The following is a 27,914-nucleotide window of genomic DNA, read 5'->3' as shown; positions in this document are numbered from 1 at the left end:
CTTCTATACTGACGTGCTTCGTTTTATACTGGCTTGTTCGCCTCAAATGACATCTACTGGTCAATTCCCGTTAAACTGAGGTGTATGGTATTTTTGATCAGACAGTGTACGTTAGTACTATATTTGACGATCACAAAAAATCTATTTTACACCGAAGCGCCAAAGAAAATGGTATACCCATGCGTATTCAAACACAGAGATGTACAGGGTTATTACAAATGATTGAAGCGATTTCACAGCTCTACAATAACTTTATTATTTGAGATATTTTCACAATGCTTTGCACACACATACAAAAACTCAAAAAGTTTTTTAGGCATACAGAAATGTTCGATATGTGCCCCTTTAGTGATCTGGCAGACATCAAGCCGATAATCAAGTTCCTCCCACACTCGGCGCAGCATGTCCCCATCAATGAGTTCGAAAGCATCGTTGATGCGAGCTCGCAGTTGTGGCACGTTTCTTGGTAGAGGAGGTTTAAACACTGAATCTTTCACATAACCCAACAGAAAGAAATCGCATGGGGTTAAGTCGGGAGAACGTGGAGGCCGTGACATGAATTGCTGATCATGATCTCCACCACGACCGATCCATCGGTTTTCCAATCTCCTGTTTAAGAAATGCCGAACATCATGATGGAAGTGCGGTGGAGCACCATCCTGTTGAAAGATGAAGTTGGCGCTGTCGGTCTCCAGTTGTGGCATGAGCCAATTTTCCAGCATGTCCAGATACACGTGTCCTGTAACGTTCTTTTCGCAGAAGAAAAAGGGGCCGTAAACTTTAAACCGTGAGATTGCACAAAACACGTTAACTTTTGGTGAATTGCGAATTTGCTGCATGAAAGCGTGAGGATTCTCTACCGCCCAGATTCGCACATTGTGTCTGTTCACTTCACCATTAAGAAAAAATGTTGCTTCATCACTGAAAACAAGTTTCGCACTGAACGCATCCTCTTCCATGAGCTGTTGCAACCGCGCCGAAAATTCAAAGCGTTTGACTTTGTCATCGGGTGTCAGGGCTTGTAGCAATTGTAAACGGTAAGGCTTCTGCTTTAGCCTTTTCCATAAGATTTTCCAAACCGTCGGCTGTGGTACGTTTAGCTCCCTGCTTGCTTTATTCGTCGACTTCCGCGGGCTACGCGTGAAACTTGCCCGCACGCGTTTAACCGTTTCTTCGCTCACTGCAGGCCGACCCGTTGATTTCCCCTTACAGAGGCATCCAGAAGCTTTAAACTGCGCATACCATCGTCGAATGGAGTTAGCAGTTGGTGGATCTTTGTTGAACTTCGTCCTGAAGTGTCGTTGCACTGTTATGACTGACTGATGTGAGTGCAATTCAAGCACGACATACGCTTTCTCGGCTCCTGTCGCCATTTTGTCTCACTGCGCTCTCGAGCGCTCTGGCGGCAGAAACCTGAAGTGCGGCTTCAGCCGAACAAAACTTTATGAGTTTTTCTACGTATCTGTAGTGTGTCATGACCATATGTCAATGAATGGAGCTACAGTGAATTTATGAAATCGCTTCAATCATTTGTAATAGCCCTGTATATACGTGCAGAATATGGCGCTGCGTAGCTTAAGGCTGCTACAGTGGCAGGTTATCAAGACTTAAGTAAGTTTGAACGTGGTGTTACAGTCGCCGCACAAGCGATGGGACACAGCATCTCCGTGGTAGCGATGAAGTGGTGATTTTTCCGTGCGACCATTTCACGAGTGTACCGTGAGTAACAGGAATCCGGTAAAACATCAAATCTACGACATCGGTGCGGCCGGAAAAAAATCCCGCAAGAACGGGACCAACGACGCTGAAGAGAATCGTTAAAAGTGACAGAAGGGCAACCGTTCCGTAAATTGCTGCAGATTTCAGTATTGAGCCATCAAGAAACGTATATATATAGGGAATAGCCAAAGGATATTTCAAAATGTTTCGGCCGCGCGGGGTAGCCGTGCAGTCTGGGCACCTAGTCACGGTTCGCGAGGCTGCCCCCGTAGGAGGTTCGAGTCCTGCCTCGGTGTGTGTTGTCCTTAACGTAAGTTAGTTTAAGTAAGGTTAAGTAGTTTGTAAGCCGAGGGTCCCATAGTTCCTTACCACAAATTTCCAAAAAAAGATTCTTTCTGTTTCATACGAGTTTATCTTCTGTATGAATGAAGATATAGACTTACGATGAATTTTAGCTTATGAATCGACGACATAGTTTCACCTTGGTGTTAGATATAAGTTCCCGGTTCATGTGCTTGCCGCTAGGGGCTCCGTTTCCTGCTATTTCGCTTGCTCCCTAGTTCATTACCCATGTGTCGAGTCGAGATAACCGTAAGACAACTAGCAGTGACATTTTGCGTTCTCTATTTCTGCAGGTGGCGTTCAGTTACGATTACGCGGAGTCCAGTGTATAGACACAGTACCTGATATAGTTCAAGGCGTTCGACAATGGCACCAGGACTTTCAAGACACTGGTTTGGAAACTGTTTTTGTCGCACTGATGTCACCGTACTGACTGGATGCATCCTGGGTACTGAAAGTGAGCCAGCAGCAATATGAAGACGCCTACTGGCAACAATGTGATCCGGCTACTTACATGTTACGCCTATGTAAGGGTTTAGTTTCGCTGCAGAAGCTAAAATTCAGCCCAACTTTAAAACTTCATCCATGTGGAAGAAACTGATGGTTTCAGAAAACATTGTTCTTATGCAACGCAGCTAGCTCTTTATTCGCACGAAGTAATGGCCGCTATCGACAGGGAATCTTAAGTTGATTCCGTATTTCTAGATTTCTGGTAAGCTTTTGACACCGTCCCTCACAAGCGACTTCTAATCAAACTGCGGGCCTATATCGTATCAGTTGTGCGACTGGATTCGTGATTTCTTGTCAGGAAGGTCGCATTTCGTAGTAATAGACGGCAAATCATCGAGTAAAACTGAAGTGATATCAGGTGTTCCCCAGGGAAGCGTCCTGGGACCTCTGCTGTTCCTGATCTATATAAATGACCTGAGTGACAATTTGAGCAGTTCTCTTAGGTTGTTCGCAGATTATACTGTAATTTACCGCCTAGTAAAGTCATCCGAAGACCAGTATCAGTTGTAAAGCGATTTAGAAAAGATTGCTGTATGGTGTTGCAGGTGGCAGTTGACGCTAAATAACGAAAAGTGTGAGGTGATCCACATGAGTTCCAAAAGAAGTCCGCTGGAATTCGATTACTCGATAAATAGTACAATTCTCAAGGTTGTCAATTCAACTAAGTACCTGGGCGTAAAAATTACGAACAACTTCAGTTGGAAAGACCACATAGATAATATTGTGGGGAAGGCGAGCCAAAGGTTGCGTTTCATTGGCAGGACACTTACAAGATGCAACAAGTCCACTAAAGAGACAGCTTACACTACACTCGTTCGTCCTCTGTTAGAATATTGCTGTGCGGTGTGGCATCCTTACAAGGTGGGATTGACGGAGGACATCGAAAGGGTGCAAAAAAAAAAAAAAAAAGGCAGCTCGTTTTGTATTATCACGTAAAAGGGGAGAGAGTGTGGCAGATATGATACGCGAGTTGGGATGGACGTCATTAAAGCAAAGAAGTTTTTCGTCACGGCGAGATCTATTTACGAAATTTCAGTCACCAACTTTCTCTTCCGAATGCATAAATATTTAGTTGAGCCCAACCTACATAGGTAGGAATGATCATCAAAGTAGAATAAGAGAAATCAGAGCTCGAACAGAAAGGTTTAGGTGTTCGGTTTTCCCGTGCGCTCTTCGGGAGTGGAATGGTAGGGAGATAGTATGATTGTGGTTCGATGAACCCTCTGCCAAGCACTTAAATGTGAATCGCGCTGTATAGTCGGTGTCTCGTGAAAAATTCTGTGGGCGATACGTTCGCAGCAGCAGAGGCAGCCAGGGTAAGAACCTCCTAGGGCTCTCAGCCAACACGTAACGTCCGACATCACACTCGAGGAAGCCGGGTGAAGGGTGGCCCAGCAATCCGAGTTGCGTAAACGCGTGCAGTCGTGCGTGCGGGCCGTCTGCAGACTGACGAACGGGGGCCAACTCGAGACGCACGGCGCGGTTGCCCAACCCGGCAGCGGCGCAGCCAAAACATAGCAGCACGCCCACGGAGGACAGTTGCCACACTCCGCTACGGCTCATCCGCCCCCATAGCGGCAAATGCCACATGCGGCGTCCTGTGACGACAAAACTTAGCAGGGCTAGTCGGAAAGTAAGAAACGATCGGTCGGGAAAAGGAAACACCAATGAAAATCTAAACTGTTTTATTTGCAACAGTTAGCTACACCTCCCTGATACTTCTCTGTATAGTCGCCGCTCCGACTTAGACATTTATCGTAGCGTTGTACCAACTTTTCAGTACCCTCGTCATAGAAGGCAGCCTCCTGTGATTTCCGACAATTATCTACGCTGGACTGTATCTCGTTGTCTGTCCTAAAATATTATCTTCATAGACAGCGGTTAGTTTCAAAAGAGATGAACTCTGAAGGAGCCAAGTCGGGGCTTTATGGTGGGTCATCGAACACGCTGTAGGAGGTTCTTTATTGCCTCTACAACGTGCGGCCGAGAGTTATCACGAAGAAGGAACGCATGACACATATGTTATGCGGGATTGCATGAAATCAGGCGAAATCTCTTACCACCATACATATTTGGTGGGGTACACTACTTCCTAAGCATCTTTACGCGCTCACTGTGGTCTCAGAACTAAGGAGAGCGACGTGACGCTATTTATGGGCATACTAGAGACTGACCAACACATCTGTACAGAGTCTCATCATTTGCGGTGGGTACTACTTACCTCTCCCCGATGTTCTTCAATCTGTATATTGAGCAAGCAGTGAAAGAAACAAAAGAAAAGTTCGGAGTAGGTATTAAAACCCATGGAGAAGAAATAAAAACTTTGAGGTTCGCCGATGACATTGTAATTCTGTCAGAGACTGCAAAGGACTTGGAAGAGCAGTTGAACGGAATGTACAGTGTCTTGAAAGAAAGTGAAACGTGGACGATAAACAGTTTGGACAAGAAGAGAATAGAAGCTTTCGAAATGTGGTGCTACAGAAGAAGCTGAAGATTAGATGGGTAGATCACGTAACTAATGAGGAGGTATTGAATAGAATTGGTGAGAAGAGGGGTTTGTGGCACAACTTGACAAGACGAAGGGACCGGTTGGTAGGACATGTTCTGAGACATCAAGGGATCACAAATTTAACATTGTAGGGCAGCATGGAGGGTAAAAATCGTAGAGGGAGACCAAGAGATGAATACACTAAGCAGATTCAGAAGGATGTAGGCTGCAGTACGTACTGGGAGATGAAGAAGCTTGCACAGGATAGAGTAGCATGGAGAGCTGCATCAAACCAGTCTCAGGACTGAAGACCACAACAACAACAAACTACTTACCACTTGCAGTTCACGTCCTCATGTACGCCTACACCCTGCTAGTGACCTTATAGTGTGTGGCGGAGGTTACTTGTGGCACCACTGCTTTTTCCCTCATTCCGTGTTCCACTGGCGTATGGTGTCGATAAATCTCCCTAGGAACTCTAATTTCTGTGATTTTTTTGTCCTTTTTATTTCGCTAGATCAGTGCGGGAGAAAGTAATATGTTGCCCGACTGACTCTTCTTGCGACGGCGAACCTCTCCGTGACGCAGAACACCTCCCTTGTAGCGTCTGTCAATAGAACCTCTCCGTAACGCCCTCGCACTTGCTTAACGATGCCGTGACGAAATGTATCGCTCTTCTTCGAATCTTCTCTATACCTTCCATTAAGGCTACCCAGCATGTATCTCTGCCTAATGAGCAATACTCAGCAATCTGTTGTACATATATTTCCTAAGCCTCTTCTTTTGAGGATGAAATACATTTTCTTAAGATTCTTCCAGTGAATCTTGTAATGGTTCTTTATTTACGTGACCATTACGGCACTCCAACCCCAGTTCTCAATACCAGTAATATCCTAATACTTTACTGCGAAGTAACAGAAATATAAATACTTCGATGTATCGATATATTACAGTGATATGGTTCTTGTGTGTATTCATTTCTTTGAGACTGTCATAATCTTTGACTTACTTGTAACCGTTTTGGCGCGAATGCGCACTGAGCAGTCTTTGTGTCACTTTGCAGAAGTTGTTATTTCGCTTTGTAAAAGGACACTTAAGTCTCGTGTTTGGTTGAAGTGGAAATTAGATGTATGAAGATTGATACAAAACTGTTTTCTTGATGATGTGACAATTAAGAACAAGTATATGTGAATTTACAAGAGTTTAATAAAAATGTGGATCGTGAACAGCAAGTCAAAAATTATTTCTACCATACCATTGATCTGATCTGGGATTCTTTGATCATTAAGAATTTCCTGAAAAACACATTTGTTAGGTCTTCAAATATTGCTAAAATACAGATCTGGACCTCCTAACAGTGAAAATGGAATCACCCTTGAATCAACAAGATGAGCCACAACAACTTCGACGAATTCTACGTGGGAATCCATTCAAGATAAGTGCCAAAATTAATGACTTTTTTACAGTGACATCATTATTTCTATTCAGACGATACCATTCACAGTCAATAACTTTGTTGTTGCACGATAAAGCGAACATTAGCTGCGTGAGCAACATTATTAATCTAATTTATAACCTACTTTGCAAATGGTGGTATTGTTAGAATCTCAACCCAACATGTTCTTTCTTACACCTGTTTTTATGTGTTCATTGCTCTTAACGTCTCTTCGGACGGTTATTCCCAGATATTTGATGGTTCTTACTATTCCTAGTGATTTATCGCCAATAGCGTAGTCGAACAATAATGGATCTCGTCGCTCGCTTATTCGTGTTCAGCAGCATCTGGCGAAATGGCTCTTGAATCATGTTTGATACAGTCATTGTTCTTTCGACTGTTTTGGTTCTTATCTCCAACTTGTGCTGTCGTGTGTATAGTCATCTACAATTTGTTTTATTTAGTTTGTTCTAGGTCTGTCTTTATTCTTTTTTCCCCTCTACTTCTCATTGCAAGATTAAGTTAATTATTTCTGGATGATGTATAGGATGCCACACTAAGTTGTCCATTCTTGTGGTAAAGATCTTCGAAACACTTCTTTCCTCAGTTGTCCCTTACAGTTCTTCCTCGTTTCGTAATTTATCTGTCCGATTAATTTGTAACAATTCGAAACAATACTACATTTCAAATGCTTCCGTTTCTTCTTCAGCTTTACGAAGGACGAGCTTTCACCTTCACGCTTTGCTCCAGATGCGCAATTTCATGAAATTGTTAATGATATCCATACTGATATCTGATACCAATAGAGCCATTTTATTGAAGAAAATATCCTTCGGCCGGGCTAATCTACATCTGATAGGTTCGTTGTCTTTTCGGCCTCCCCGCTTCGCCTTACTTCCTGGGTAGGATAAATATTTCACTTTCTCCACTGTTGTGCCGTTCCATTTTTTGATATTAAGCAACCTGTCCTGAAACTGAACAAGCTCTATGCTGTGTTTCTCTGACTAGCTTGCTTGTATGGTTTTCCAAAACGGACTCCCGATCACGTAAATTTGAGTGCCATGTATATATCCATTTGTCACCTGTAGGATCACAGGCAAGTAGAAACGAAGTTGAAACAGAGTTAAAGATAAATGGACCATACTTCAAATCACAGCAGATACAGTGTCCAGAACAGCTCTACATGGCTTTGCAAAAGAACTAAATTAACTACTGTACAATTAATGGCAATTAGAGAAGGTCCTATGGCTGCTTCTGATACTCCAGTGATTGTCAGTGATTAATGAGTGGAGGGGCACGAATGACAATACCGTCGACAGGCAGCAATTAGCCGCCAGTGAAGTCGTAGTATGATTCTGCGCCAAGAGTGTCAATTTCCATTGATTCTATAATGATAATTGCACTGGATGCTGGCAGTATGTTGTGCTAACAGCTCAAATTGTTGTTATGTGTTGGTTTAGATCGTGTAGGATAACAGGATGAAGTGGCACTAACTTGCATTAAAGACTCTCCCTAATAGCGCTGTAAATCCGTCCTTTGCAGAAAAAATTAAAGGATGTTTCATAAAGATGTCGGCAACGACCTTGCTGCAGTGGCTACACCGGTTCCCGTGAGATCACCGAAGTTAAGCGCTGTCTGGCGGGGTCGGCACTTGGATGGGTGACCATCCAGGCCGCCATGCGCGTTCCCATTTTTCGGGTGCACTCAGCCTCGTGATGCCAATTGAGGAGCTACTCGACCGAATAGTAGCGGCTTCGGTCAAGAATACCATCATAACGACCGGGAGAGCGATGTGCTGACTCCACGCCACTCCTATCCGCATCCTCCACTGAGGATGACACGGCGATCGGATGGCCCCGATGAGCCACTTGTGGTCTGTAGACGGAGTGTTTGTTTTTTCATAAAGATGTAGGATATTGTTAAATAAAAGAATGTTAGATCTTTCAACAGTGGAGAAAGCTTCCATCAAACTTTTCTCGTGTATAGCTTTGCTTGGACAGAGGTGTAGTGGGAGAAGTACAGTAGCTCAATGTGATAAATTTGTGGGAAGCTATGCTTACCGAATTGCCGAATGACTCATTCGGAATTCGCTTGTGCTACTGACCGGGAAACCCAAATCAAGTTGGCTGGGAAAAGAATTGTAAAGGATTTGTCCACAATACGAAACCGCAGGGACAACTGGTCTGTAGGTTCAATGATTGACATTTCAAGTAGTTGACTACCCACCAAAATTATTTTATCTGCGGGGGTCAGTGGGCTCTTGTCGAATGGCTGAAATGTATGTTCAGTAAATTAATCACAGCGTAGCTACATTTAAGATGCAACTGACTCACTGTAAAATGTAAATTTTCATGGCCGGAAATGTCACAATTAATAAAATGTTTTTGCCGGCCCTTGTGGCCGAGCGGTTCTAGGCGCTTCAGTCCGCAACCGCGCGACTGCTACGGTCGCAGGTTCGAATCCTGCCTCGGGCATGGATGTGTGTGATGTCCTTAGCTTAGTCAGGTTTAAGTAGTTCTAAGTTCAAGGGGACTGATGACCTCAGATGTTAAGTCCCATAGTGCTCAGAGCCATTTGAACCATTTGAAATAAAATGTTTTGGGCTATTATGCTGTGGTCGAATAGATTTCTCTTTAAAACCTGACCTTTCGTTTCCAGCTGCGGAGGACATTTTCAAGGGGGATCGTAGCTTTGTTGATTGTCCGATTCACACCTTATCTCGCTACTGACTACAGCAAAATTCCGCTTCGAGCTTATGTGCAGTGGCGCGACGTCACATATTTTGAATAGGGGAGCGCAATCCGACGTTGTCGACTGTTGTCGTCCACTGTTGCTATCGTCCCATGGTAGTAAACTGGTACACATCTTCTTCAGCACCAGAATGCCATTGTCATTCTATTTCACGCCCTCCTCCATCCTACGGAAAGTGCTGTTTTTTTTTTTTTTTTTGCAATCTCTTAACCTGAGAGGCTATACAGAGATGCCAAGAAGATCGCAAAACAGCCCACGAATTTCAGTAGGTTCAGATGGCTCTAAGCACTATGGGACTTAACATCTGAGGTCAGCAGTCCCCTAGACTTAGAACTATTTAAAACTAACCAACCTAAGGACATCACATATATCCATACCCGATGCAGGATTCGAACCAGCGACCGCAGCAGAAGCGCGGTTCCGGACTGAAGCGTCTAGAACCGCTCGGCCACAGCGGCCGGTAATTTCAGTAGGAGGGAGGACAGCGTGAAATTTAATGACATTTGGCTTCCGGTGTTGAAGAAGATGTGTACCAGTTTTCCACTATGGGATAATAGCAATAGCGGACGACGGCAATCGACGACGACCAACCTCGTGTATTCAAAACATTTGACGTCACGCCACTGTGCGGAAGTTCGCGGAAGCGGAATTTTACTGTAGTCAGTAGCAAGCCAGGGTGTGAATCGGACATTCAATAAAGCTACGATCCCCCTTGAAAATGTCTTCCGCAGTTGATACGAAAAGTCAGGTTTTAAACTGAAATCCATTCGACCACGGCGTAATAGCCCGTAACATTTCATTAATTTAATTGACTCATTGATGCTTACTTCACGTGACGCAGTTACATTCTTGAGTAGCCGCTCATTGGCTGACTTTTATTTTACATGTGATGTAACGTCTTTGAATTGAGCTTGAAATAACTGTGATGGAGTGAACCACGTCTGATGCTGACAGTAATGATCGAAAAGAGTAGTTCCTAGGGTTAATAGAAAACGCTAGTCTGACGGACGAATAAAATAAACGTATTGTGTTATCACATTAAGTGATTATCGCTTGAGGCTCCAAATAGCTCGTTCGGTAAGGAGCCACTAACGACCTTTTTTGGCTTCGCTTGACACGTGCAAAGGTGTACAGTGAGTCTGCGTTCAATGTGCACATGATTAGCATAATATCATTTTGGTGTTATTATGTTCTTTCAGTTACAGGATTTGACTTATACATCACTTGCAAGGTCTGAAACCACCTTGTTGAGGGATAAGTTTCAGTCTACCATGCAGTATAAAATGATGATCACATCCTCTCTTTGGCACTACGTGCGAGATTGGGCGACTCAGATCTCGTAGAAGATACTTAAACACGGCCATTGAAGAACCAACACATGACTATCCAACACAAAGGTAGTGGTTGGCGGCAGCGGAACAAACTGTAAAGCATAGAGGACCCTGAACTGCATGAGAACAGGGGTGGCCCCAGTGGAATCAAACATGATCGAGTGGGGTCAGGGTAACGTGAAAGACGGCAAGTGAGACTGTGGTGCTGTGCAAGATATGTTACACCTCCTGGCCTATCAAAACTGTCCCTACAGATGCAACCTCGATGATATATCGCTGGACGAGAAAGAAGCCCGGGTCGTAGCCCAATGCTGGGTCGAAAGACTATGATTGGTTTCTGGACACGAAAAGGTAAAGTAACGTTACTATGGATGAAACAGCGCACACAACACACATTTCTCGAAAGAAACCATATGGACCACAATGTCCTGTCCTCAAGGGAGGATCTATATCGACTCACCTTATTCCCTCAACCCATATCCGCAATCTGCCCGGCTGCCATTCAGATCCCCTTTCGTCCAAAACGCTTGCGCTTTTCGGCTTTTCCCACAATCGCTCAAGGCAAATACCGTCGTGCTCCAAGCCGAAAGAGAAAACCGACTTCATTCCCCTAGGCATGTTTGTACTCTGTCCGTAATGACCCCATCGTCGACGGGACATTACACCCTGATATTCCACAGTCCGCCAGGATTAGTGGACTGAACATACTGGTAGACACACTCTGTGTATAAAGAACTCTACTCGCACCTCTCTTATCAGGGCAAATCCACCAATGACGACGCATTTATCCTATTCGACAGAGCTTTCTACGTCGTGAGAACTTCAGCGTCATCACTTTCTTTACATTATATAACTACACTCCTGGAAATTGAAATAAGAACACCGTGAATTCATTGTCCCAGGAAGGGGAAACTTTATTGACACATTCCTGGGGTCAGATACATCACATGATCACACTGACAGAACCACAGGCACATAGACACAGGCAACAGAGCACGCACAATGTCGGCACTAGTACAGTGTATATCCACCTTTCGCAGCAATGCAGGCTGCTATTCTCCCATGGAGACGATCGTAGAGATGCTGGATGTAGTCCTGTGGAACGGCTTGCCATGCCATTTCCACCTGGCGCCTCAGTTGGACCAGCGTTCGTGCTGGACGTGCAGACCGCGTGAGACGACGCTTCATCCAGTCCCAAACATGCTCAATGGGGGACAGATCCGGAGATCTTGCTGGCCAGGGTAGTTGACTTACACCTTCTAGAGCACGTTGGGTGGCACGGGATACATGCGGACGTGCATTGTCCTGTTGGAACAGCAAGTTCCCTTGCCGGTCTAGGAATGGTAGAACGATGGGTTCGATGACGGTTTGGATGTACCGTGCACTATTCAGTGTCCCCTCGACGATCACCAGTGGTGTACGGCCAGTGTAGGAGATCGCTCCCCACACCATGATGCCGGGTGTTGGCCCTGTGTGCCTCGGTCGTATGCAGTCCTGATTGTGGCGCTCACCTGCACGGCGCCAAATACGCATACGACCATCATTTGCTCCAAGGCAGAAGCGACTCTCATCGCTGAACACGACACGTCTCCATTCGTCCTTCCATTCACGCCTGTCGCGACACCACTGGAGGCGGGCTGCACGATGTTGGGGCGTGAGCGGAAGACGGCCTAACGGTGTGCGGGACCGTAGCCCAGCTTCATGGAGACGGTTGCGAATGGTCCTCGCCGATACCCCAGGAGCAACAGTGTCCCTAATTTGCTGGGAAGTGGCGGTGCGGCCCCCTACGGCACTGCGTAGGATCCTATGGTCTTGGCGTGCATCCGTGCGTCGCTGCGGTCCGGTCCCAGGTCGACGGGCACGTGGACCTTCCGCCGACCACTGGCGACAACATCGATGTACTGTGGAGACCTCACGCCCACGTGTTGAGCAATTTGGCGGTACGTCCACCCGGCCTCCCGCATGCCCACTATACGCCCTCGCTCAAAGTCCGTCAACTGCACATACGGTTCACGTCCACGCTGTCGCGGCATGCTGCCAGTGTTAAGGACTGCGATGGAGCTCCGTATGCCACGGCAAACTGGCTGACACTGACGGCGGCGGTGCACAAATGCTGCGCAGCTAGCGCCATTCGACGGCCAACACCGCGGTCCCTGGTGTGTCCGCTGTGCCGTGCGTGTGACCATTGCTTGTACAGCCCTCTCGCAGTGTCCGGAGCAAGTATGGTGGGTCTGACACACCGGTGTCAATGTGTTCTTTTTTCCATTTCCAGGAGTGTATAATGAAGTGTTACAATGAATGCTGCTTGAGTCTCTCTGCAGGTATCCAAGGAGAATGATACTTCGCTGGGTTTGAATTCTAGCTATACAGCATAGCCTCGGAGGTTTTTTAGAAGCATCACCATTGTCATCATCAGTAGCAGAAGCAGAAATTCGACATGCACCGCTGTGTACTACACACCGTGCACTGTAAGGTGGCTTGCAGAGTACAGATTTATGCCAACTGATCAAAAGTATTGAGAGACCTACTAGTGGAGATTAATATGGTGTGCCCACCCATCGGCCTTATTACGGCCTGAACTCTGCTGGGAGGTGTATGTACGTATCTCGAGGAATGGCAATAGAGCTTTCCTCAAGTGTTAGCTAGAGGAGGTATCGGCGTTGTACCTTAGAGTCTGGAGGAAAGTAGACGTTGTAACTCTCCCCAGAGGCATTCGATTGGGTTCTCGGGTCTCTGGGAAGGCCAGTCCATTTCAAGAATATTGTTGTGCACAAACCTTGAGTCACAAATGTTCGTTTATGACAGGTTGAATTGTCATACTCAGACAGTTGTCTACTTCGAACTGTCCGTCTCCTGCACTCACAAGGGAGCATTCCCATCGCACCCCCCTCAGATTTAGTTATAAGTTGGCACAATGGATAGGCCTTGAAAAACTGAACACAGATCAATCGAGAAAACAGGAAGAAGTTGTGTGGAACTATGAAAAAATAAGCAAAATATACAAACTGGGTCGTCCATGCGTACAATAGGCAATATTAAGGGCAATGTGAGACGAGGAGCGCCGTGGTCCCGTGGTTAGCGCGAACAGCTGCGGAACGAGAGGTCCTTGGCTCAAGTCTTCCCTCGAGTGAAAAGTTTACCTTCTTTATTGTCGCAAATTTATGATCTGTCCGTTCATTCATTGACGTCTCTGTTCACTGTAATAAGTTTAGTGTCTGTGTTTTGCGACCGCACCGCAAAACCGTGTGATTAGTTGACGAAAGGACGTGCCTCTCTAATGGGAACCGAAAACATTTGATCGCAAGGTCATGTGTCAACCGATTCCTCCACAGGAAAACACGTCTGATATTTTGTATACGACACTGGTGACAGCATGTGCGTCACATGACAGGAATATGTTGTCGACCCACCTAACTAGTACACTTGGCGAATGGGTGAAAAGTTTCTTCTACCTTGCCCGATTTAGGTTTTCTTGTGGATGTAATAATCACTCCAAAAAAAGTGATGAAAACATAAGAGTTTTTCACATAAACTGAAAATAAAAAGTTAAAATTTTCGGACGAGGGAAGATTTGAACCAAGGACCTCCCATTCCGCAGCTGTTCACGCTAACCACGGGACCACGGAGCTCCTCGCCTCACCTTGCCCTTAATATTGCCTATCTTAGATATGGACGACCCAGTTTGTATATTTTGCTTATTTTTTCATAGTTCCACACAACTTCTTCCTGTTTTCTCGATCGATCTGTGTTCAGTTTTTCAAGGCCTATCCACTGGGCCAACTTATAACTAAATCTGAGGGGGGGTGCGATGGGGATGTTCCCTTGTCAGTATGTAATGCAGTAAAATGTGTTCATATCATTCCACATTTAGCGTTTCTTTTGCCTTAAGTTCAGTATGTGGTTCACATCTGACCAATTTAGACACCTCATTACGTTGACAGAACCACCTCTGTTCTTCATTCTTGGCACTGTACTTGATGGCAGCTAACGTTCCTCAGGCACTCGTCAAATGCAAACAGTTCCATCGGATTCTCACAGGCTGTAACGTGATTCATTGCTCCAGACCACTCGTTTCCGATCATCCACTGTCCAGTGGCGTCACTCTTTTTACATGATCTCGAACGTCACTTAGTGCTGACTACAGAACTGTGTGGCTTATGAGGAACTGTGCGACCACTGTACCTCTAAGGACAGTCGTAGTTCTAGCAGGTATCTTGCTAGGACTTTGGAGCTCACGAGTGATTCCTTCCGCTGGTTTCATGCGATTTTTACACTACTGGCCATTAAAATTGCTACACCACGAACATCACGAGCTACAGACGCGAAATTAAACCGACAGGAAAAAGATGCTGTGGTATGCAAATGATTAACTTTTCAGAGCATTCACACAAGGTTGGCGCCGGTGGCGACACCTACAACGTGCTGATATGAGGAAAGTTTCCAAGCGATTTCTCATACACAAACAGCAGCTGACCGGCGTTGCCTGGTGAAACGTTGTTGTGATGCCTCGTGTAAGGAGGAGAAATGCGTACCATCACGTTTCCGACTTTGATAAAAGTCGGATTGTAGCCTATCGCGATTGCGGTTTATCGTATCGCGACATTGCTGCTCGCGTTGGTAGAGATCCAATGACTGTTAGCAGAGTATGAAATCGGTGCGTTCAGAAGGGTAATACGGAACGCCGAGCTGGATCCTAGCGGCCTCGTATACACTAGCAGTCGAGATGACAGGCATCTTATCCGCATGGCTGTAACGGATCGTGCAGCCATGTCTCGATTCCTGAGTCAACAGATGGGGACGTTTGCAAGACGACAACCATCTGCACGAATAGTTCGACGAGGTTTGCAGCAGCATGGACTATCAGCTCGGAGACCTTGGCTGCGGTTACCCTGCATCACACACAGGAGCGCCTGCGATGGTGTGCTCAACGACGAATCTGGGTGCACGAATGGCAAATCGTAATTTTTTCGGATGAATCCAGGTTCTGTTTACAGCATCATGGTGGACGCTTCCTTGTTTGGCGACATCGCGGTGAACGCACATTGGAAGCGTGTATTCGTCATCGCCATACTGCCGTATCACCCGGCGTGATGGTATGGGGTGCCATTGGTTACACGTCTCGGTCACCTCTTGTTCGCACTGACGGCATTTTGAACAGTGCACGTTACATTTCAGATGTGTTACGACCCGTGGCTCTACCCTTCATTCGATCCCTGCGGAATCCTATATTTCAGCAGGATAATGCACGACTGCATGTTGCAGGTCCAATACGGGTCTTTCTGGATACAGAAAATGTTCGACTGTTGCTCTGGCCAGCACATTCTCCAGATGTCTCACCAACTGAAAACGTCTGGTCAATAGTGGCTGAGCAACTGGCTAGTCACAATATGCCAGTCTCTGGTCTTGATGAACTGTGGTATCGTGTTGAAGCTGAATGGGCAGCTGTACCTGTACACGCCATCCAAGCCCTGTTTGACTCAATGCATAGGCGTATAAAGGCCGTTATTACGGCCAGAGGTAGTTGTTCTGGGTACTGATTTCTCAGGATCTATACACCCAAATTACGTGAAAATGTAATCACATGTCAGTTCTGGTATAATATATTTGTCCAATGAATACCCATTTATCATCTGCATTTCTTCTTGGTGTTGCAACTTTAATGGCCAGTAGTGTACAAACAACCTTCTGACACACTTGACGCCCCCGTCCTTCGGTACATGATGTTGCGTCTTGGTTTAGCTGTGGTTGTACCTTCGTGTTCCCATGTCCCCGTCACGTCACCAACAGTCCACTAGTGCGGATCTAGTAGGGCTAAAATGTTCATGGTGGATTTGTTACCAGGTGACACCCAGTGACTAGTCCACGTTCGACGGCAGTGAGCTCTCCTGTCCGACCCAGTCTGCTGCAACTTCTTCTCTACTGACAACAAAATTCTCTCCCACTCATTTTGTACTTGCGGATACGACTCTGCTAACATCTAGTGAGAAATTTCGCATTACATAAGGGTGATCAGATAGTGTAGATGTAGAAACGTCTGCTTCAGGATTTTCTGTACTTTTCAGTCTTCTGCCGTAAGCACTCACGTTGCTCCAGCGTTCTTTTTCTAAAGTCATCTACTCACCTGCGTCAGGGTGTCATCTCGTTGTTTTTTTTTACCTCTATAAATCTACCACAGAACTTCTTGATGCGGCTAACATACGTCCACCTGGCTACATATCACGACCATTTCAGTTTCCTTCTCAATACGGTCATAGTCATGTCTGTTAGTGAAGCTTGTTCTCTTACACATAAACTTGTTTTCCAGATTCGCCTACTAATTATCAGCATGAGTCTTTCACTTACTCCTCGACGAAGACTCAGTTTTTGAGTTGACTTCGAATTAACATCTGATGTTGCACTCTCGCAAGTCAAAAGTTGAAATACACACAGGTTGCAAGCTTTTCTTTGTTTCGGAAACCATATTTAGGTATAAAAAGAACAGTAGGTCACTTTCATCCTTTAATTCTTTTCTCATGCACAGAATCGTTGTATTCAGTTATGCTAATTAAATGTTCAAATGTGAGTGAAATCTTATGGGACTTAACTGCTAAGGTCATCAGTCCCTAAGCTTACACACTACTTAACCTAAATTATCCTAAGGGCAAGCACACACAGCCATGCCCGAGGGAGGACTCGAACCTCCACCGGGACCATATGCTTATTACAGAAACCAGTAACCTGATTATATGACTTCGTTGTTAATCTGTACTTACTGCTGAAAACTTTATTTTACAAGATGCCGCTACACGGAAATCGCATTTTCTGACAATTATGAAGATGATACCACCGTACTTATGAAGCGAGGCTTTTGTGTAACTATCCCAAATGTAGCTTCCCTGCAAGGATACTAACTCTCTGGGGACACAAGATAGTCAAGCCCACACAGTGGAAGCTTTAATTTCACCGAAAGAGCCACATTCCTGAAAAGTATTTCTTTTCACGAAAGTCCCTGATTAAAAGAAGGCGAGCGGTCAGGAGCCAAACTGAAACACTTTCTTTTAAGTGGTCTCAATCTTACCGACTGACCTGTCGAGAATCACATTAATGTTTTGCTTTGCCAGTACCTTCCTCCTAGGTTCCAAACTCCAGATTTTCTCCAGTTTGTCTTAATGAAATCGGAGTCCGAGGAAGACGTTGACGCCTAAAAGCGAGAGGCGAGATGTTCCTTGACTGCTCATTCGGTGACATAACGGCCGGTGAAAAGAAAGTTCCCGGATTCGCATAGTGAGAATGTACCGGGTGATCAAAAAGTCAGTATAAATTTGAAAACTTAATAAACCACGGAATAATGTAGATAGAGAGGTAAAAATTGACACACATGCTTGGAATGACATTGAGTTTTATTAGAAACAAAAAAAGTTCACAAAATGTCCGACAGATGCGCGTCGTTTGGTGATGATCGTGTGCTCAGCCGCCACTTTCGTCATGCTTGGCTTCCCAGGTCCCCAGACGTCAGTCTGTGCGATTATTGGCTTTGGGGTTACCTGAAGTCGCAAGTGTATCGTGATCGACCGACATCTCTAGGGATGCTGAAAGACAATATCCGACGCCAATGCCTCACCATAACTCCGGACATGCTTTACAGTGCTGTTCACAACATTATTCCTCGACTACAGCTATTGTTGAGGGATGATGGTGGACATATTGAGCATTTCCTGTAAAGAACATCATCTTTGCTTTGTCTTGCTTTGTTTTGCTAATTATTGCTATTCTGATCAGATGAAGTGCCATCTGTCGGACATTTTTTGAACTCTTGTACTTTTTTGGTTCTAATAAAACCCCATGTAATTCCAAGCATGTGTGTCAATTTGTACCTCTATATCTATATTATTCCGTGATTTATTCAGTTTTCAAATTTATACTGACTTTTTGATCACCCGGTAGTTTCAATGAGATTTCCCCTAATTCAACAGAACTCGTAAGGCCTCAGTGTCAATAATTTGGGCATGTAGCAAAGATGAACGGAAGAGGGAGCAACGTCGTGTAGTTGGGATTAAAGAAGCCGGCTGGAGTGATCGACGAAACGCTCAACATTTGAGAATGAGAGAAGCCACTATTCGATAGTGCTGTCAGGGAAGGCTGAACCACGGCCGAACACAGCATCAAAAGGAAGCGGCCGACCTACAGAGACGACAGAGAGTGAAGACAGAGCATTCGTCAGAGGGAATCAGAGCCCCAGATTAATCATTGTCGTCGATCCTACGTGCAACTGGTGCTTTAGTGACCACAAGGGCCATTAATAGGCGGCTCAGAGAAAAAGGGCTGAACACACGGCTACCCTTGCGCCTACTACCATTGACCTCTGTACACCGACAAGCGCGTTTACAATGGTGTCGAGCACATTCGGCCTGCAATCTTATGCACTGGAGCAGACTTGTCTTCATTGACGAGTCCCATTTCGAATTGAGTTCCAATGACCAGGGAAGACATATCTGGAGACGCCCCAGATAGCAGTGGGATAGCAGCCTAACTGTCGTTCACCACACGGGACAACCAGAAATGGTAGTCTGGACTATACTTTCATTTCATAGCAGCTCCCATTTGGTTGGCATCCGCGACAACCTTACAGCAGAGCGGTACGTCGACGATATTCTACGCCCCGTTTTGTTGCCCTTCGTGGCAAGCCATCTTGGGCCACATTTCAGCAAGATAATGCCCGCCTGCACACGGCGAGGGTCTCTAGCGTGGTTGCCAAACCCTACGCTGTCCAGCAATGTCGCCGGATCTCTCGGTAATTGCGAACGTTTGGAGTATTATGGGCAAGGCCTACCAATCAGATTTTGACGATTTAATGTGCCAATTGGACAGAATTCGGCAACGAAATCGCTCTGGAGGACGTCCATCAACTCTGTCAATCAGTGCCACGACGAGTAACAGCTTGCATGAGATCCAGAGGTGGACCAACGCTTACTGACGTCCTCAAGTTTGGAAGCTCTTTCTCACGAATGAGTCAGCTAATTTTTCTCAATTGTAATGATTTATTTGCCTGTACATGTACATCATATCTATCGATTTCCTCACCATTCGTATCATTCCTTCGTGGTGCTTATTTTTCATTTTTACTTATTTATTGTCTAGGAGTGTAGTTACTGTCCGTTTCCCTGCAGCTGCAAAGACGTGAAGGTATTTGTGATCAGGAAGGCAAGTTTATTGTTTTGTCGAGAGCTGTCATTAAAGACAGACTAACCACTTAACTGGAGGTGGACAGGGAGAAGTATACTGAACCGTACTACGAACTACCAAGAATATTTTCAGCTTTGCGTTAACGTTCTTATCGTAGTCAGCATTACATTTAAAAAAGTTCCTCAGATTACCCACAAAAGTAATCTGACATTGGAAGCTAGGTTACTACGCTTGAAGAGAAGCTGGACAGATATCTTTCCTGTGAAAAACATTAAATTTTATTAAAAATGTGAATTGATGTCATGTGCTATGATTTAAAATTATATTTTTAAACGGGTTTAAAGGTCTCTGATCATTATAATTTCTAGTGAAAGATTTCAATTCTAAAGAGTGCAAAATATATAATATTAGTACTTTTTAAGGACCGCGAAAGGAAAGGTGTTATACTGTATATTCACGTGGAGACCATGTTTTCCGAAGATAGAAAAATGATAAGTACCGGTATCCAATGAGATGGAAGCACATGTCCTTGTGTTGCAAAAGCCCAGTTTGCCAAGTAACAACAGTAACGTGTTGTACGTAGGTAAGAGATTGTATATGGGAGTCTAAATACGTCTCTGAAATATCAAGAAAGCCGGCCGAAGTGGCCGAGCGGTTCTAGGCGCTTCAGTTTGGAACCACGCGACCGCTACGGTCGCAGGTTCGAATCCTGCCTCGGGCGTGGATGTGTGTGCTGTCCTTAGGTTAGTTAGGTTTAAGTAGTTCTAAGTTCTAGGGGACTGATGACCTAAGATGTTAACTGCCATAGTGCTCAGAGGCATTTGAACCAGCCAATATCAAGAAATATTGTTATTTCTGTAGTTGAGAAATTTTATGACAATTTCTTCGACGTAGGATTTTGAACCTGTATAAAAATAACAAGTGACGTCAGTTTGCTTTATTTAGGTATAACTCGTAAACAAAATATACATGTTTCAGTGAGCCAACTTATATTTCTGTATGACCATTTAAACAGCCGTGAGCAGATGGTTTTGTGTGACGTATGGACAAATGAATACAGCTACGCAAAGAAAACAACACATTGTAAACAACTGAGCTCGCAGCTCGTGATCGTGCGGTAGCGTTCTCGCTTCCCACGCACGGGTTCCCGGGTTCGATTCCCGGCGGGGTCAGAGATTTTCTCAGCCTCGTGATGACTGGGTGTTGCGTGCTGTCCTTAGGTTAGTTAGGCTTAAGTAGTTCTAAGTTCTAGGGAACTGATGACCATAGATGTTAAGTCCCATAGTGCTCAGAGCCATTTGAACCATTTTGTAAACAACTGTCTTGCCAAATGTGCAAATGCGGTCAATTTATTTAGCGACGGGCTTACCCACAAATTATAAATTAATAGAAAAGGTTTCACAAGACTGACAGGTAATCTGCAAAGTTATTACGCATCGGCTGAAAAGCAAAGAAGGAAATTCATCACTGTTAGAGCGATTACGTTGTATAATTAATTTTGTTAGAAGTTCATAACAAACTTTAAATATTTCACTATTTGTGTGCCACATTAGGAAGCTTAGAAGCTTTCTGTAGAGTCATACACAGAAGAAACACAGTGAGATATACTGACGAGTAAGGAAGGGAGCCCTTACCTGTATCCCCATGGCAACGTGTACCCCCTACGGGAATGTGCTCCTTGTCGTCCTTGGTCCTGCGGACGGCGGACAGCAGTGTTCGTGCGCTGCGGTGGTGTGCGAAGTCCTTGCCGGTCGGGAGATCCTGCTCGCAGACCGCACGCCAATATTGTGTCTAGCGCGACGGCTGGCCTAAAGCTTTTAAAACCCGTTCCTCGGCTCGCCGTTTCGTAAAACAAGAGTAACAAGGCGCCGCAGGGCGCTGGGTGCCGCGGAGGGTGGGAGGGGAAGGGAAGGCTCGCCGCCGCCTCTCCGTCTCCTTCCCTCCCGGTTTCGCGCACCTCGGCCCGTCTTGCTCTTCACTGCCTTCCTCCTCCTCCTCTGCCAGCAGGTGCCGGTGGGCGCGCCCACCGCTCTCTCCTCACACCGCAGTCGTCGCTGCAGCGGGCCTCACACCACGGTGAGAGGAGGGGGGGGGGGGGGGAGCATTGCCTTGACACCCGCTGTTGCCGGCAGCCAGCGGCGGTTATTCAACCCAGCGCTGACGCAGGCGTTCGCCGGCAGCCGCTAAGGAGCACACAGCTGCTACCGGCGGCCTTCCGCAACTCACGTGTGCAGCAGACTCGCACAGTGGCAGACTAAGGCTCAAATGGCTCTGAGCACCATGGGACTTAACATCTGTGGTCATCAGTTCCCTTAGAACTACTTAAACCTAACTAACCTAAGGACATCACACACATCCATGCCCGAGGCAGGATCCGAACCTGCGACCGTAGCATTCGCGCGGTTCCGGACTGAGCGCCTAGAACCTCTAGACCACCGCGGCCGGCAGGCAACAGAAACCGTGCCTTACCCACCCCCCTCTCCCCTCAAAATGGTTCAAATGGCTCTGAGCACTATAGGACGTAACTGCTGTGGTAATCAGTCCCCTAGAACTTAGAACTACTAAAACCTAACTAACCTAACGACATCACACACATCCATGCCCGAAGCAGGACTCGAACTTGCGTCTCCCCTCAAAGTTAACTTCAAATACGATCTTTATTCCTCCAAAATTCATATCAACAAGTAGAAGCTGTGCAAATGGTTCAAATGGCTCTGAGCACTATGGGACTTAACATCTGGGGTCATGAGTCCCCTAGAACTTAGAACTACTTAAACCTAACTAACCTAAGGACATCACACACATCCATGCCCGAGGCAGGATTCGAACTTGCGACCGTAGCGGTCTCGCGGTTCCAGACTGAAGTGCCTTTAACCGCGTGGCCACACTGGCCGGCCAAGTAGAAGCTGTATGATAATTAATACTGTAAACAGGCATGGTTGAAAGTATACGATAATTTAAGCGAAAACGATCCAGTATACATGAATCTGCAAAAGAGCTATTAATCACTAGCGAATGTTTAGTTACGAACAACCAACGACTTTACTGTCAAATATTGTCCTATTTATAATAAATGTACTCGATATGTAAGGTTTCCAACAACTGGCCATCTAATGGGGCACTAATTTCACTATCCGGCTGTTGTAGCCGAGCGGTTCTAGGCGCTTCAGTCCGGCGGAACCGCGCTGCTGCTACATCTCCATCTCCATCTACATCTACATCCATACTCCGCAAGCCACCTGACGGTGTGTGACGGAGGGTACCTTGAGTACCTCTATCGGTTCTCCCTTCTATTCCAGTCTCATATTCTTCGTGGAAAGAAGGATTGTCGGTGTGCCTCTGTGTGGGCTCTAATCTCTCTGTTTTTATCCTCATCGTCTCTTCGCGAGATACACGTAGGAGGGAGCAATATACTGCTTGACTCCTCGGTGAAGGTATGTTCTCGAAACTTCAACAAAAGTCCGTACCGAGCTACTGAGCGCCTCTCCTGCAGAGTCTTCCACTGGGGTTTATCTATCATCTCTGTAACGCTTTGGCGATTACTAAATGATCCTGTAACGAAGCGCGCTGCTCTCCGTTGGGTCTTCTCTATCTCTTCTATCAACCCTATCTGGTACGGATCCCACACTGCTGAGTAGTATTCAAACAGTGGGCGAACCAGTGTACTGTAACCTACTTCCTTTGTTTTCGGATTGCATTTCCCTAGAATTCTTCCAATGAATCTCAGTCTTGCATCTGCTATACCAACGGTTAATTTTATATGGTCATTCCATTTTAAATCACTCCTAATGCCTACTCCCAGATAATTTATGGAATTAACTGCTTCCAGTTGCTGACCTGCTATATTGTAGTTAAAAGATCAAGGATCTTTCTTTCTATGTATTCGCAGCACATTACACTTGTCTGCATTGAGATTCAATTGCCACTCCCTGCAGCATGCGTCAATTCGTTGCAGATCCTCCCGCATTTCAGTACCATTTTCCATTGTTACACCCTCTCGATACACCACAGCATCATTCGCAAAAAGCCTCAGTGAACTTCCGATGTCATCCACAAGGTCATTTATGTATATTGTGAATAGCAACGGTCCTACGACACTCCCCTGCGGCACACCGGAAATCACTCTTACTTCGGAAGACTCCTCTCCATGGAGAATGACATGCTGCGTTCTGTTATCTAGGAACTATTCAATCCAATCATACAATTGGTCTGATAGTCTATATGCTCTTACTTTGTTCATTAAACGACTGTGGGGAACTGTATCGAATGCCTTGCGGAAGTCAAGAAACACGGCATCTACCTGGGAGCCCGTGTCTATGGCCCTCTGAGTCTCGGGGACGAATAGCGCGAATTGGGTTTCACGCGATCGTCTTTTTCGAAACCCATTCTGATTCCTACAGAGTAGATTTCTAGTTTCCAGAAAAGTCATTATACTCGAACATAAGTGCAGCAATACGGCATGGCATAGACTCGAGTGATGTCTTAAGTAGTGCTGGAGGGAATTCACACCATTGGAGCAGAGCTGTTAATAAATCCGTAAGAGTACCAGGTGTTTGAGATCTCTTCCAAACAGCAAGTTCCAAGGCATCCCAGATTCAGTCAATAATGTTCATGTCTGAGGAATAGCGAAAGTGTTTAAACCCAGACGAGTGTTCCTGGAGCCACTCTGTAGCAATTCTGAACATGTGGGGTGTCGCGTTTCCCTGCTGGAACTGCCCAAGTCATCCAGGATGGACAACGGACATGAATGGATGTAGGTGGTCAGACAGGATGGTTACGCACGTGTCACCTGTCAGAATCGTGCCTAGACGTATCAGGGGTCCCACATCACTCCAACTGCGCACGCTCCACAGCTTTACAGAGTCTCCACCAGCTTTAACAGTCCCCTGCTGAGCAGGGTCCATGGATTCATGAGGTTGTCTCAATACCCGTACACGTCCATCCGCTCGGTACAATTTGAAGCGATAGTTATCCGACGAGGCGACATGTTTCTATTCATCAACAGTCCAACGTCGGTGTTGGAGGGGTCCAGGGCAGGGGTAAAGTTTGTGTCGTGCAGTCATCAGGAGTACACTGACATTTGTTGCTGGCTCAGCATTGAAAACTGCAGCAATTTGCGGAAGGGTTGCACTTCCGTCACTTTCAGCGATTCTCTTCTGTCGTCGTTGGTCCCGTTCTTGCAGGATCCTTTTCCGGTCGCAGCGATGTTTGAGATTTGATGTTTTACCGGATTCCTGATATTCACGGTACACTCGTGTAATCGTCCCACGGGAAAATCCCCACTTCATCGCTACCTCGGAGATGTTGCGTCCCATCGCTCGTGCGCCGACTATAAAACCACGTTCAAACTTACTTAAATCTTGATAACCTGCCACTGTAGCAGCAGTAACCTATCTAACAACTATGACGGACACTTTTTGTCTTATATAGGCGTTCCGACCACAGCGCCGTATTCTGCCTGTTTACATATCTCTGTATTTGAATACACATGCCTAAACCAGTTTTTTTGGCGCCTCAGTGTAGAATAAATGTACTTGAAATGTAATGTTTCCAATAAGTGACCACCTAACTGTGCTCTGATTTCATTTTTGGTCAACTTTAACAATAATGACAACGGCACCTTATGACGTTACATGTTACAGTTCACTGTACTCTCATAACTGTACTCTTGTAAATTTTTTTTGGATCTAATGCTGCATTCGTCCCAGGAGTAAGTTACGAATTCTGTCGGACACCCCTAGATGATCTCGTAGATATTCACTAGACTACAGTTTGCTGCTCCAGTTCTTCAACTGTGTCAAGTGGACTGGTGTGGACTTCTTTGTTTGGATGACGCCACAGTGTTAACTTAAGTGTCTTCTGAATAAATCTCTACTAGTTGCAGTTACCTTCAAACTCCACAACGATGGGCCTAAAGTAAAACGGATTTTGTCGTATAGTGTTATATGACGAGGATGCCTTGTACATATCTTGTCAAGAACTGATAGGTAAAGTTTAGTCTTCCTATTTTCTATTCCACAAAGCTGTTCAGTGTTACAATCAGATAGTTTTCCGTGTATGAGGTCTCTATGGGAAATGGGGCCTAATATGCACCGGATAGCCAGAAGATTTTTGACCTCCGACCATCTGTCGATACAACCCATCCAGGTGATAGCAGTGTCACCTGACGAGTAATGACTGCTAATCAGACACACGTGCGGTCTATGTAGTATCAGTGAGCATGCTGTCTGTGTGCAGAATCTGGAAGGATCACGATTTGTCTGGTTGTGATCAAGGTCAGATTGTGATGGTCCGGTGGATCAGCACGAGCATTTCAGAAACAGCACGGCTTGTCGGATGCTCAAGGAGTGGTGTGGTGAGTGTCTTCAACACGTGGAGAAACCAAGGTGAAACCATGTTCAGACATTGTGGGGTTGGGCGAGCACCCGTCATTACATATGTCGGACGTCGTATGCTGGGCAGACTGGTAAAACAGGACAGACGACTAACTGTGGAGCATCTAACATCAGAATTTAATGCTGGGCAGATTACAAGTGTGTCTGAACACACAGTGTACTGAACATTCCTATCGATGGGCCTCCGTGCTCGGCTACTCATGCATGTGCCGATGTTAACAAGACGAAATCTGCAGCTACGACTGCAATGGTCAATTGACCATGAGCTCCGGACGTTGGGGCAGTGGCAGAGCATTGAATGGTCTGGTAAATCCCGATATCTTCATCATACCGATGGAAGGGCGCGAATCCGTCGTCTTCCAGAGGAACAGCTCCTTGACACCTGCACTGCAGGACAGAGACAGCTGGCAGTGGCTCCATTATGCTCTGGGGAACATTCACATGGGCATCCAAGGATCCAGTGGAGCTCGTGCGAGGCACCATGACAGCCAAGGTGTATAGTACACTGTTTGCAGACCAAATACATACCTTCGTGACGATCATGTTTCCCGACTGCAGCGCCATTTTTCAATAACATAATGCCCCATGGCTCTGAGCACTATGGGACTTAACTTCTGAGGTCATCAGTCCCCTAGAACTTAGAACTACTTCCACCTAACTAACCTAAGGACATCACATACATCCATGCCCGAGGCAGGATTCGAACCTGCGACCGTAGCGGTCGCGCGGTTCCAGACTGAAGCGCCTTGACCGCTCGGCCACTTCGGCCGGCTAATGCGCCATGTCAGAAGGCCAGGGGTGTGATGGAGTGGTTCGAGAAACACAGTGGCAAGTTCCAATTGATGTGCTGGCCCCCTTACTCGCCATATCTGATCACGATCGAACACAACATTGTTTATTTAAACTAGCAGGGTGAATCGAAAGGTCATTGGGATTTTATCGTGATGCATTGTCCTGGCAGAATTTTTGAGCTTGAAGGAACCTTACTATTGGCTGGCTGAGTGTTCACATTCTGCTATTGGCGGTCACATTCTGTTCGCCAGAAGGAATCATTGGGTTTAAGATTTGGCTAGGAAAGCAGGTGACCCTTCGGAGACAGGGGAGTGAGAGCATCTGCTGCACACTGCAAGTGAATCTGGGGACGCGGAGTTGTGCACATTGTACACATCAGTGAAGTTGGTTTGGAGATGGAGAGTGGTGCACTTCTGAGCTCAAATCTTTGGAGAGGAGCGGGGTCCAGAGTTGGTGCCAATGGTACTGAGACTCCCGTCCTCTGCTGCGGATCCACATGCATGATGGCCGTGTTCCACACATCTGTTGGTGGATTACATGGCGAGCATAATTGGCTGCTCTGGCGTCATAGGGGAACTCTTGGTCAGCACTTTCTCAAGTCAGTGCAGTCATCTATCTCAACTTGAGAGATTGCATGAGCCCTCTCTCATATTTCTATGTTACTCTGAGTAATTCGATTTTCCTCTCTAATTGCATGTGGTGAAAAGTTGCTATTCCTTCACACGCGGACTTCCCACACAGCATCTCTCGTCACCCAGGTGGTCCGGTGACAGGCGGTGCTGCTGATCTTGAAAAGGTTAAGCCGACGGGTGTGACGGAGTCGAGTGGATGCTTTCCAGACGCCGACATTGTCATAAGAGCGGGGGCCACAAGCGCACAGGGGCCTGATGGAGTGACTGGGCTAGAGATTCAGTTACTTCGCAGAACCTTAGTGAAAACACTTTCTGGCGGGCTACCAGCGAGGCGTGGGACTGACTTGTGTTCCCAGG

General features: G+C 46.0%; 1 protein-coding gene across 3 annotated transcripts in view; it reads right to left on the bottom strand.

The window, feature by feature from the left end:
* The window catches only part of LOC126100164 (translation initiation factor IF-2-like), a 146,750-nt gene extending 125,177 nt beyond the window's left edge, over positions 1–21,573 (bottom strand). For 2 of the 3 annotated variants that reach the window (XM_049910708.1, XM_049910707.1), the window contains exon 1: positions 21,373–21,573. In XM_049910708.1, the coding sequence (XP_049766665.1) occupies positions 21,373–21,384 (12 nt within the window). In that variant the 5' untranslated portion in view covers positions 21,385–21,573. The remainder of the gene's footprint in view (positions 1–21,372) is intronic. The other variant, XM_049910710.1, reaches the window with a different exon arrangement.
* Positions 21,574–27,914: the final 6,341 nt, after the last annotated feature.

This window comes from Schistocerca cancellata, chromosome 9 (assembly GCF_023864275.1).
Source record: "Schistocerca cancellata isolate TAMUIC-IGC-003103 chromosome 9, iqSchCanc2.1, whole genome shotgun sequence".
Lineage (NCBI taxonomy): Eukaryota > Metazoa > Arthropoda > Insecta > Orthoptera > Acrididae > Schistocerca > Schistocerca cancellata.
The sequence above is the reverse complement of the archived record's forward strand: the minus strand, read 5'-3'. Positions and strand labels throughout refer to the sequence as shown.